Genomic DNA, 12277 nt, shown 5'->3' on the forward strand with positions numbered 1-12277 from the left:
TGAGTCTTATTATCCTTGACCTGGATCAAAGAACTTCCATCCAAGTTTTTTAAGTACCATCACCACCACAACCATACGACAAGTACAGCGAAATTAATCACATTGTAGCTCTCGAGTGACAAGTCATTTGAGATATGCAGTTACGAATCGTCTGAGTCGGATCCTATTCGTGATAAGCCTGGACTATCATCATTAGTCCCGCTCTTGAGAAGTCATTGCCCATTAGATCTTGCTTTTCTTCTTTACAAGCGGTTTGTACGGAATTGTCAAGTTCCCATGCTAGGTGGATACTACTATTGGTGCCAAACCATCTGTTACATTGGAGGAAGCCATTGCCCATTTTGCCTCTTCAAAGCACAAGCAGGAATATCCAACAAGGAAGATACTGAAACTCTGAAGCACAGGCAAACAAGTTCATCAGCCACATGTTCCCATAGGCCATTGTCTCCCCCTGCATAAACAGAAAACCTGTCAAGCAATGCTTGCCGTGCTTGACCAGCTAACACGATGTCGGTTGTTCAACCAATCCATGCGGTTGTCGAATCCCTTGTCAATGAAAACGAACAAAGCCAACTTCAAAGATCAAATGAACCGGAAAGCGCTTCTCGAATTGACCGGCCATTGAGCTTCTCATTGGCGAGTATCTTCTCAGTCTCTTCTTCTGTCGTCATCGGCACGAAGAAAGACTTCCCTCGGTGGTTAAAGATTGGACAGATTTTGCGAGGCTTGCCCAAGTCCAGGCAACTCTTTGCGAGAGTTGCAATCTCCGTCTCTTTCATTGTTTCCTCGGGCAAACTCCCCAAGTCAAGGTCAAGCGAAGACATTCTAGGCCGTCTTCCATCGTTATGACGGTGAAGATTACGTCTGATATCCTGTCTCTTTCCAGGAGTCTTTCTTCCTCGAACTCAGGACAATCGGAACAAGGGAAGGAAAGAAAAAAAATCTTTGAACGTGGACAAAACATCTACGGAATTTAGATCAAGCCGCCGAGCTTGGAAAAGTCAGGTGCCCTAAGTCGAATCTCATGAAAACTAAGTCGTGCTTTTCACGGCAATGATTCTATTGGCGAAAGCCCATGAGATATTATTATTATTATTATTCGGTGGTGAAAACGAACAGGGACCGGTCGTGGAGGTCCCCATCTCCTGCTCTTTTTTTACCCCTAATGGAACCCACCAAAAGTCTCTTCGAATTCGAACATTTTGAAGTTGTTTTCGGCTTGAAACAAATGGTGCGTCGTCTCTCTTTTGGCCCTTCTTTGTGGAGCAAACATCACGGGGGCGTTAATCATGATGTTACGGAAAAGATCGAGAGCCGATGAGACGAGCGGAGTCGAATCAAATCGAGCCTGAGTTACCCCGTACCCAGCTTGCCCTAACGCGCGCGATAACGACAGTCGGGCTCTGGATCCATCCTAGCAGGGAAATCGCCGAGCACCTTCCTCGCGCGACACACGACGAACTGAGATGGGAATGAAACAAGAACAGGAAACTTCAGTCCGCTGTTTGATGCGGAATCCCACACGATGCATCGACCAAAGCACCAAATGGGTCCTCTACGCTTGCCAAGTCTCTCGTACATTAGACTGCATTTGCCGATTTTTCGACATGAAATACCCAAGAATCTAACTATTCTCGTGAGGACACCAGACGGTCCCCTCCCCGACACGCTGTTGACTCGGAGATGAATTCCTCGGGGTGTTCATTGCCAACTAACCGATCAAGAGGAGCCGGCACGTACCTCGAAAAAGGATCTTCTCATAGGATAGGATACCCTTTTCCTTCAAAACACGCTCGGCATCTTGTTTGGTTGGTAGAGGGTTTTGCTTACCCGGTCGCTATAGTCTTGCCTGATCGCTCGCTCGTGGATTCCTCGTCCTTTTCCGAACAACCGGATGCAACGCAAAGTGAGTTTTCATGGGGGCATTGATGTTTTTTCCCCACTTTCACGGCATCGATGCTGATGCTTCATGATGAAGACGAGTCACCTTAGCTTGGATATTTATTCGTGGTGGCCATATTCAGAAACTGAAGTGGAGTGGCATTGAGAAGAGAAGTCGATTCCCAAATCCCACGTTCCATTTAATCAAAAACCCCATTAACTTTCTCTTTAGCGCACTCATTTCCCACCGATCACTCCGCCCACCTGTCTCTCTAGCTATATGTCACGTAACCATGATGGTAATACACCACGCATGTAGGGAGAATATAACTAGGGATGAGCATGGTCCAGGTGGGCGGTTCTCACCCTAAAATCGAACACTGCTCATTAAGGATGGATTGCGAAAAATTGAAATCATGAACCGGCCGTTGATTTCATGGCCGGTCCGATCCGACTCTCGGGTGGGTCCATGGAACGGGTTCTACCAATCTTCACCGACCAAATGGAGATTGAAAATTAGGGATTTTGTAAGTAGATTGAAGAGTAGGGATTCCAACTAATAGTAAAGGGAGGCGACCGAGAGCGAGAGAGGGAGGTGATGAACAGCCGGAGGTGTGGCCATAAGTTGATGGAGGTCGAGGTCGTGAGTCAATGAGAGTCGAGAGACGAAGATGGAGACGGAGATGGAGACAAGAGACCGAGATGAGAGTGAGACATTGAGAGTCCGAGATGAGGGGAGTAGAGGCTGAGATGAGAGTGAGAGTTTGATACGAGATGAGCAAGTTTCGGATTATGGATTTAGGATTTAGGATTTTTCATTTTTTAAAAAAATTTAAAAATTATATATATCACATATATTACTAGTTCGGTCTAGGTGGATGGGTGGCCGGTTCCATGTTTCGAATTGGGAACCAGACTGGTACCCTTAGGAACCACTGGTTTTGGGCTGATCTGGCTCGTTTAGGGTGATTTTCAGTTCTTTTGCACACTCCTAAATATAATTAAACGATTGAGGGTTTTATTGGTGTTCGCACAGTGGATTCCAAACATCCCCGATCCACTGGCCGTGCACCAGGAACGACATTTACAAGATATTCATCGTGTAGAGCAATGAATTTCTCCTATTACGTGCTCTGTAAAATCTCCAAATGGAAGATATTTCAATTTCATCCGAGCATCTATCCCCACCAAGAAAGGAACCTTAACCTGTCTACGAAGCCTAAATCAAGCCGAAATTATCAAAGTGCGGAAAGAATAAAATGGAGAGTAAACAAAGAAGACACCGAGATTCCGACCAAAAAATGTCCTTTGCGATGTCCAACAAATTTGACAGGGCAGTCTGCCGTTCATGACCGTTGTGTCGTTGTTGTTGCAACATTAGTGGTCTGTTGGCGGGGCCCATGGGGCTCCAGATCTGGAGCTCGCGACCATGAGTTCCAGATCGAGCCATGGACGCGAGCACGGTGGCCATTCCGGCTAGTCCATGGCCCCGGCGAGACTACTAGATCTGCAACATGGCTCCAGCGACAGCAGCTCGTCCATGGCTGCGAGCGACGGTGGTCGACTTCAGATCTGCAATGCTGACCACAAAGACGACGGAGAGGGTTGGACACCCCGGCAGCGGTTGCATCAGACATGGCGCCGACAACTCTATCAGTGGTGACTTGGCGGAGAGAGGCGCGGAGTCGGGCTCAAGGCAGCCGTACATGGAGGAGGAAAAGTGAAGTGGATGGTGATTTGCTATTTTGTTTCATCTAAATCCACATCGATATCTACATGTCAATATGTGATCGGTTCAGAGTTGGGCAAACCGCTTCGGAACCGGATCCTGCCTCTTTGACAGTAATTTTATGGCGACGTTCGCTTATTTCCATATTAATAATAATTTAATTATGGGTAATATGTCCTTTCATAACTTTCTTTTAAAGGGGATTGCTCTATGATCCGAAATATTTCAGAAAATATGTAGTAAATTGTCTACCTTAATAATAAATGTCGTGACTTCTGTAGTTAATGAATCCTGTCACCTCCATCCTCTCTTCCTTGAGAAATCACTTTCAAGATAAAATTCCCTCTCCGTGACTGTACGACTCCCCATAACTTTTTGTCAAACGCTCCATAGCCCAAGCCTAATCACTTTTCGACCAAAAAAAAAGAAAAAGAAAAAGAAAAGAAAAGCCTAATCACTTAAACATTTTTTAAGGGCTGCTTTATTTTCACCCCTTTTTTTTCGCGGGAAAAGGCAAAATTAATGTCAATAATTCAATTGCGATTTAAAGTAATAGCCCAAATTTATTTGCTTTGCCTCTTTTTTATTCGTTTTCTATATTTATTTAGCATTTAGTTGCCATAATTAGACATTTTGTATTAAATTCGTTTGTCAAAAACTTTTTTCCCAAGAAACCTCGTTCTTTTTTAGATCGTCGAGCAAATATATATGAGTTAATTATCAAGTAGAATATAGAGATTAATAGAGACGGTTTTTTTTATAAACAATTCCGCATTCACAAAATTTTACTTTTGTTGTACATATCACTATCAAACCCTTTCATGTCTTGAATTTTTTTTTTCCCAAAACACTTCATGAATGATATTAATTTTTGTCAATCCAAAATGATGAGATTGCACCGGCATTTTTAAGAAAAGATTTCTTATTTTATGAAGGTTGTGATTTAATTACCTTACATCTCCCATACATTGGAGAATGTAACCATAATTTTATTTTGGAAATTCTTTACAGAGGGGTTTTTTTTTTTCCGTTTCATTGATTATTCCAGTATATATGTGTATAAAAGATAATCGATAAAATAAAAGGGTTTGATATTGATACGCACAACAAATGTGACATTTTTTTTTTGGTCGGAAAATGTGAAAGTTTATTAGCAAGTGATTGCGTTAAAAAAGTATTTATGTCGATTTTTTTCTTGATTCTACTTGTCAATTAATCGACAAATCTATTAAACAACGTTGAAAAGAATTAGACTTCTTAGATATTTCTCCTTTCAACAAAACTAATTCTTACATAAGTGAAATCTAATAATAAATTGAAAACGTAGTAGCTTTAGTACACATGGATACCCACAATTAAAAAACTAAAAATAAATAAATAAATTTGGGTCACCACTTTTTAAGTTGCAATTGCATGATTAAGTGAAATTTTATCCTTTTCATGAAAATTGGACAGATTTAACCATGTAAGAGGCGAAAATAGAAGGCATGAGCGGTTCTAGCTTTCATACAAGTTCCATCTAGAACCGGAACATACCCGTAAGAACATGTTCCTCATTTTTTAGAATATGAAACCCACATTGTCACGGGTTCCACGATATTCCCAATTTCACCTGTATTTTTGTTTTAACTATTGCAGTAAATCGTCACCTTTAATGACCATCACTTGATACTAGAATCCACTAACTACGACTCATATTTAGATATATGAATATATATGAAATAAAGCAAAAGTCTCATTCATAAATATTGCCGAAAATGAAAGCTCACATTAGTGATTTTATATTACACATTCATCATTGGATATCATGGAATACGGCAAGATCGCACCAAAACATATACAAAAAAAAAATTAAAAAACTTGTTTCGGGTTCCACCTACATAGAACCCGAACCTACTTATCGAAACAGGTTCTCTAATTTTTGAAACTCGAACCTTACTCTACATACCTTAGAACCTAAAATTGAATATCATTCTTATTAGTCCGGTTTCACATTTCGGGTTCGACCCTAAAACCATGCTTAACCTTAAAAAATAGTGCTGCCCTTTTTACCAATTTTCATGTGGAATAATAATCAATGATAAGCAATATCCTGGAAACTATACTTATCACCACACTACCTTGTTTTTATCTCGTGACGTGATCATGACTGTCTATGATGCCAATCGAAACTTTGTCCCTAATAATATAACTTAGGTCAAAGAAATAAACATCATTATCTTTCTAATCTCATAACTTAGGTCAAAGAAATAAACATGATTATCTTCCTATCTTTCATGTACTTATGTCACCACCAATTGTTACTTACCGTTTCCCAATAACTAATTTTATTCTCTCTCCTCGCAACGTATGAATGGAATATTGGGGAACGCAGACTCATGCAAGGCACAAAAGTCTGTACAAGTCAAATTAATTTTTAGGCAGTGCTCGTGGTTCAAGAACGGAACCCCACATGTTTCACACCTAAGAGGACGGGGCCCACATCCCATTAACTCTCAATAATCCCGAGAGGGCCCCACTATGCTCAGGAATAAAATAATCCCTTGCTTTTATCGAATCAGCCAAACAGCCTGCATGTCCCTGCTTCAGGTACATCAGGAGCCAATATAAGTATTCGAATTACTCATCGCTGTTGCTGACGTGGCCTAATCAGGACCGTTCCTTCTCTCGAACTCCCCTGGCCCACTCTCAGTTTCCCTACTTATATAATCGTTTTCCTATAGGCGCCACATGATGATGATGAATTGATGATGATGCTTCGAATGACTAGAGCGAACGTAGGCTGGGTTAGCTTTTCGGGACATCACCATCTGTTTTTGTTCCAAAGCGAGACACCAAAATGACAGAGAATCATTCTTTACTTGAGGCTTCCGCGCTGTTCGTTCTTAATTCTGCGAAGTCTCTCGTTTCTTCACTTCTACTCCTTCTTCTTCTTTCAAACTTTTGTCTGGTCTAATGAGTTTTAGATACATGTAATCTCAACGAGCTCAAACTAGCCCCAAACCATCTATGTGTTTTGTGTTTTTTTTTTTTGGAGAAATCTGGGTTTTCAGGTAATCTCCGAAAGCTACCCTCCCGAGTTCTTCTCTTCCCCGGTGGTGTATTGGATTCTCTTTCTCTCGCCTGTCGATCAATGCATGTGTGTCGTGTCCGTACTCCGGTTCAAAGTCGGATCTTTTTCTCCCCCGCCAACTTGCTTGGAGAAATATTTGTTTATTTCTGCTTGGCGATTTCCTTTTTTTTAAAATATTTTTAGGCTCTGTTTCGTGATTGGATGGCGATGGCAGTGAGTAATAAATAGTGGGTCTTCCGGGTCTTGTCTAGATATGGCAGTCCTGAAGTACACTAATTGTTTTGATAGGCTGTTTCGCTAGTTTTTAAGAGGGTGTTGATTCTTGATATTCATCGCCGATGAACTGGTTCGAATGTTGATACTCTTATCCGCTCTTAATGTGAGAAATCTTATCATGTGCATGGGATTATTTGGGTTTTTGCCGTCCGAAGAACTCCCGGGCTGAAAGTTCTCTTTGCGTGACTGGAAAATTTGCAGGTCGGTTTTTGTCATGCATCTGATGCTGCGGTGTCGGTGTTGATCGAAGAGTTGCGAAGCTTTCGGAGACATGGAGGTGGCCTTGAGAGCTAATCGCGGCCCTGTGTCCATGAGAAGAATGCCATGTCTGTCGTTGGTGACGTGCTTGTGGCTGACCATTGGAGTAATCGCCGATGCGGCTGGGAATTCCAGTTCCAATTCTTCATCTTTGCCTTCTTCGTCGAGGAGGCCGAGCGCTGTGACTATTGGTTCTTTATTCACCCAAGATTCCGTGATCGGAAGAGCAGCGAAACCAGCAATTCAAGCTGCGATCGATGATGTTAACGCTGATTCGAGCATTCTTGCCGGTACAAAATTGAACCTGCTCGAGTATGATACGAATTGCAGCGGATTTCTCGGAACTGTGGAAGGTACTGCCTGAAACTCTGCACTTCGGAGGGATTAGATACCATGCTATAGCAGTAAATCTCGCTTGAAACCTGAAATGTTATTGTGAGTTCACAAGATTAGGTTAGGCTCTTAGCTGGTGATTTATGAGCTGAGATTAGTTGCTTCTGAGTCACTTGGTTTCATGAATTGGGAGTATTTATCTCTACCGAAGTGAAAAATTTTCAGCGTATTCCCGGGGTTCACTGAAAATTGCAGGGAATGTTGCAAATTGTATGACCCTCTGATAATTTTGAAAAAAGTTAAACTCAAGCTATCAGATGGGGAAAAAGAATGAACCATGTATCATGCATCGGATGTCTCTCCCGTTCAGAGTCCATTTCATTAACGATTGCTATGTTTCATCTATAGCTTTGCAGCTCATGGAGAATGACGTGGTTGCTGCCATAGGCCCGCAATCCTCTGGAATAGCTCATGTTATATCCCACGTAGTCAATGAGCTTCATGTGCCGCTGCTTTCATTCGCAGCGACTGACCCGACTCTGTCTTCACTACAGTACCCTTATTTCATCCGTACCACTCAGAGCGACTCTTTCCAGATGTATGCGATTGCAGATTTGGTTGAATACTATGGGTGGAGGGAAGTAGTTGCCATCTTTGTTGATGATGATTACGGTAGAGGTGGGGTTTCAGTCCTCGGCGACGCTCTGGCGAAGAAGCGTGCCAAGATTTCTTATAAGGCCGCCTTCACTCCCGGGGCGCTGGGAAGCACAATCAAGGAATTGTTGATTGGAGTAAATAACCTGGAGTCCAGGATATATGTTGTACATGTAAATCCCGACTCCGGTCTCAAAATTTTCTCGATTGCGAAGAATCTCGGGATGATGGTTGGCGGGTATGTTTGGATTGCCACTGATTGGCTTCCTTCGGTTTTAGATTTGTCTGATACAGTGGATGCCGATAAGATGAATCTCTTGCAAGGAGTTATAGCTCTCCGTCATTACACGCCAGATACGAGTAGAAAGAAGAGCTTCTTGTCTCGGTGGAAGAGCTTGAAGTTCAAGACTACGGCTACCCCTAATTCGTATGCTCTGTTTGCATACGATTCTGTTTGGTTAGCTGCCCGTGCTCTTGATGCTTTTCTCAGTGAAGGTGGAAATATTTCCTTCTCTAATGATGCAAAGTTGGTTGGCTTGAATAGAAGCAGATTGAGCTTATCCACTCTCCGTGTCTTTGATGGAGGGACGAGATTGCTCCAGATACTTCTTACTACGAACTTCACAGGTTTAAGCGGCGAAATCCAGTTTGATCCGGATAAGGATCTGATCCACCCGGCAATGGATGTTCTAAACTTTGGGGGCACAGGGACCCGCAGGATTGGATACTGGTCGAATTACTCTGGTCTTTCAGTCGTCACTCCTGAAACGCTGTATGACAAACCGCCTAATAGATCGACAAGCAGTCAAAATCTTTACGGTGTGATATGGCCTGGTGAAATGACATCGAGGCCTCGAGGGTGGGTATTCCCTAACAATGGGAAACCTCTGCAAATTGGAGTGCCGAACCGAGTGATTTTTAAGCAGTTTTTAGTGAAAGACAAGGATCCCCCAGGGGTGAAGGGATTTTGCATTGACATCTTTGAGGCGGCCTTAAACTTGCTGCCTTATCCTGTTCCGCATGAGTACATCTTATATGGAGATGGCAAGCACAACCCTGACTACAGCAGTCTGGTTTATGAGGTTGCTCAGAATGTAAGTATCTTATTTAAAGAGTTACTTTCGTTCGATGAGTAGCTAAGTCGATCTTCATTTACTGAAGTTTAGAATTTTATGTTGGCTCAAGAAGCTATAGGTTCTTTAGCAATTCTATTTGAAATCAAGATTGTTTTCTCTCTTGCTATATCAGAATATTGATGCGGCTGTTGGAGACATTACAATTGTCACAAACAGGACAAAGATTGTAGACTTCACTCAGCCATACATGGAGTCAGGGCTTGTCGTCGTTGTTCCCGTGAAGGAGCAAAAATCTAGTCCATGGGCTTTCCTCAAACCATTTACAGTACCAATGTGGTGTGTCACTGGTGCCTTCTTCCTCTTTGTGGGGGCTGTGGTTTGGATACTTGAACATCGGCTCAATCATGAATTCCGAGGTTCACCGAGGCAACAACTCATTACTATATTCTGGTTAGTGTGTTTGATTTCATTACAAGTTTTTGTTCGAGGAAGGGCAGTTACATGATGCTGAAGTTTCTGTGGGAGTGTCTGTTTCCCTTTTGAATGATATATAACAGCAAGAACCAAATAAAATTCCTACTCGCGATTTTCTGAACTCGAGATGCTTATTTTGTGGCTCTGCTTAATGGGAACAGCGTTCTTACACTGAAATTTCTTCTCGTCTTGCAGGTTTAGTTTCTCGACTATGTTTTTCTCACATAGTGAGTATCCTATGCCTCATGCGTTACTTTTTGGCATAAAAGATCTTCATTCTTGCTAATTGTTTCAGAGGAAAGATTTCATGACTTTTCTGGTTAACCTGACCAGGGGAGAACACTGTGAGCACCTTGGGCCGGTTGGTGTTGATCATATGGCTGTTCGTGGTACTGATAATCAACTCAAGCTACACGGCTAGTTTGACGTCAATCCTCACAGTGCAGCAACTGACATCTGGTATCGAAGGGATCGACAGCTTGATATCGAGTTCGGATCGAATTGGAGTCCAACAAGGGTCATTTGCATGGAATTATCTCATCGATGAGCTTAACATAGCGGAATCTAGGCTCGTTATGTTGAAAAGCCAGGAAGATTATCTCGTTGCTCTTGAGAAAGGATCAAGAGGAGGTGGAGTCTCGGCTGTTGTCGACGAGCTTCCTTATGTCGAGCTTTTCTTGTCCAGCGCAAACTGTGCATTCAGGACAGTGGGGCAGGAGTTCACAAGAAGCGGCTGGGGATTTGTAAGTTCGTGAACAATTCTCTCCTTATCTCTTCATCGATTGTGATTTTCGGAGGAATAGAAATCGAAGCTAATTTAATCAGGCGGTGTGAGATGATCCCTCTTTTTGTCGGCAAGAGCCACACTTATACCATGAATATGATGATTGGGTAGAAACAGGTTGCAGTTGCAGAATATGTGCGGTGCTAGAGTAGCGAATAAGCATGTCTGTCACTTACCTTAATATATCGTATTATTAATGTTCCTCTGACTGCTACCTTCAGATGTAACATGATCACAACCGGCACAAAATCTAATGTGGTTGGTTCTTGGCATGCAATCCCTTGTTTCAGGCGTTCCAACGGGACTCCCCTCTCGCGGTTGACTTGTCGACTGCAATCCTTCAGCTTTCCGAGAATGGCGATCTCCAGAGGATTCACGATAAATGGCTGTCGCAAGCTCGATGCTCAGCTCTAGCAAATGCAGAGGATGAGAACCGGCTCTCTCTGAACAGCTTCTGGGGTCTGTTCCTCATTTGCGGCATTGCCTGTGTCCTTGCTCTCACTTGCTTCTGCTGTAAGGTCCTATCGCAGTACCGCAGATTCAGCCCCGGGACCGAGGAACCCGAGGTTGAGATCGAACCTGCCAGTGCCCGACGCCCGTCTCCCTCTCCCAGCTTCAAGAACTTGATGGTATTTGTGGACAAGAAAGAAGAGGAGATCAAGCACATGCTGAAGCGGAAGAAGAGCGAGGAGAAGCCACAAGCCAACCAGAGCTCAGACGGGCATTCGCCGTATCCTCCTGCCTAAGAGGAAGATTTGCTCTCGGGCCGTCACACGGTGTATTTTTCTTCTCTGTTATAGCCGTAGGATGTGCACAAAGGCAGAGTATAGTTCATCTAATATCGTCTTAAGTTGAGCTTCCACTAGGTAAACAAGTGGAATCACGTAATACGCAAGAAGGTAAACAAATTTTCGGACGAAGGTTGCCATTTTGCGCAATGCGTTGAGAGCCAAAGGTTGCTCTGTATCGTAGATGAGAGTGTCAATGCAACCAGAGAAGTTGGTCCATGAAATTCTATCTGGAGATTGTCAGGATGATGTAACCTCACATAAAGAAATCAGAATCTGGCTGTTCAGTATCCAGTCATTGCGAAAATATTTCTCATTGGCCAATTTTAGCTAGAAATTGCTGATGTGAATGATGATCGGCCTACGTGGCATCTTTCGCAATGACGCAAACAATTCTTGTCATTTTTTTATTATTTTTTTGAAATTATTTTATAACTTTTTTGTTTTTTGTTTTTTTCTTCTACCTTCTTCCTCCGCGGTCACCGGCCTCCTCGATGGCCTCGCTGGTGACCAGCAACTGGCAAGGTCACACGCCGAGCGACGCTCGCCGTCGCCAGAGGGTCCTCTGTCAGACGTGGAGCAGGGCAAAGAGGAGGGGATAACAGTGTCCAAGCTCGTGCCTCAGCAGAAACCAATCGAGCAATTGCTCATACGAGGCCGACCAGTTTGATCCGGGCTTCCGTGTCGGCCTAGGCCGTGCGGGCCATCTTATTCACATCACTTTAGCCCAACTTCGGAACTCAAATATAGTTTTAAATGCCTCCTCTTCTTATCTTGTCTTCTTGAATCCATTTCGCAGGTATTGTTCCTAGTTTTCGCATTCTACCTCCTCTATCTCGAAAAATTTTCTCAGTTAGTTTTCTACGGTTTCCATTGTTGCAACACATCCTAATCAACGTATTGCTTCACCTCACAGGGTATTTCGGGGCATACGACTCCCCGTTAAAGTGA

At 43.1% G+C, this 12277-nt stretch overlaps 1 protein-coding gene across 6 annotated transcripts; it reads left to right on the forward strand.

The window, feature by feature from the left end:
• Window positions 1–6361: 6361 nt before the first annotated feature.
• On the forward strand, window positions 6362–11471 carry LOC115750833 (glutamate receptor 3.4-like). 6 transcript variants are annotated; one of them, XM_048283004.1, is made up of 7 exons: window positions 6362–6479; window positions 7200–7570; window positions 7959–9298; window positions 9453–9730; window positions 9950–9981; window positions 10088–10497; window positions 10829–11471. In XM_048283004.1, exons 2-7 carry the CDS (start codon window positions 7231–7233, stop codon window positions 11282–11284), a joined length of 2856 nt encoding a protein of 951 aa, XP_048138961.1. In that variant the 5' UTR covers window positions 6362–6479; window positions 7200–7230; the 3' UTR covers window positions 11285–11471. The 6 variants fall into 6 exon arrangements, with proteins under 6 accessions (XP_048138961.1, XP_048138960.1, XP_030544271.1 ...); XM_048283003.1 differs by lacking the exon at window positions 6362–6479 and adding an exon at window positions 6513–6663 and having other exon boundaries at window positions 7161–7570; XM_030688409.2 differs by lacking the exon at window positions 6362–6479 and adding an exon at window positions 6696–7062 and having other exon boundaries at window positions 7161–7570.
• The last annotated feature ends 806 nt before the right edge of the window (window positions 11472–12277 follow it).

Source organism: Rhodamnia argentea, chromosome 7, assembly GCF_020921035.1.
Source record: "Rhodamnia argentea isolate NSW1041297 chromosome 7, ASM2092103v1, whole genome shotgun sequence".
Lineage (NCBI taxonomy): Eukaryota > Viridiplantae > Streptophyta > Magnoliopsida > Myrtales > Myrtaceae > Rhodamnia > Rhodamnia argentea.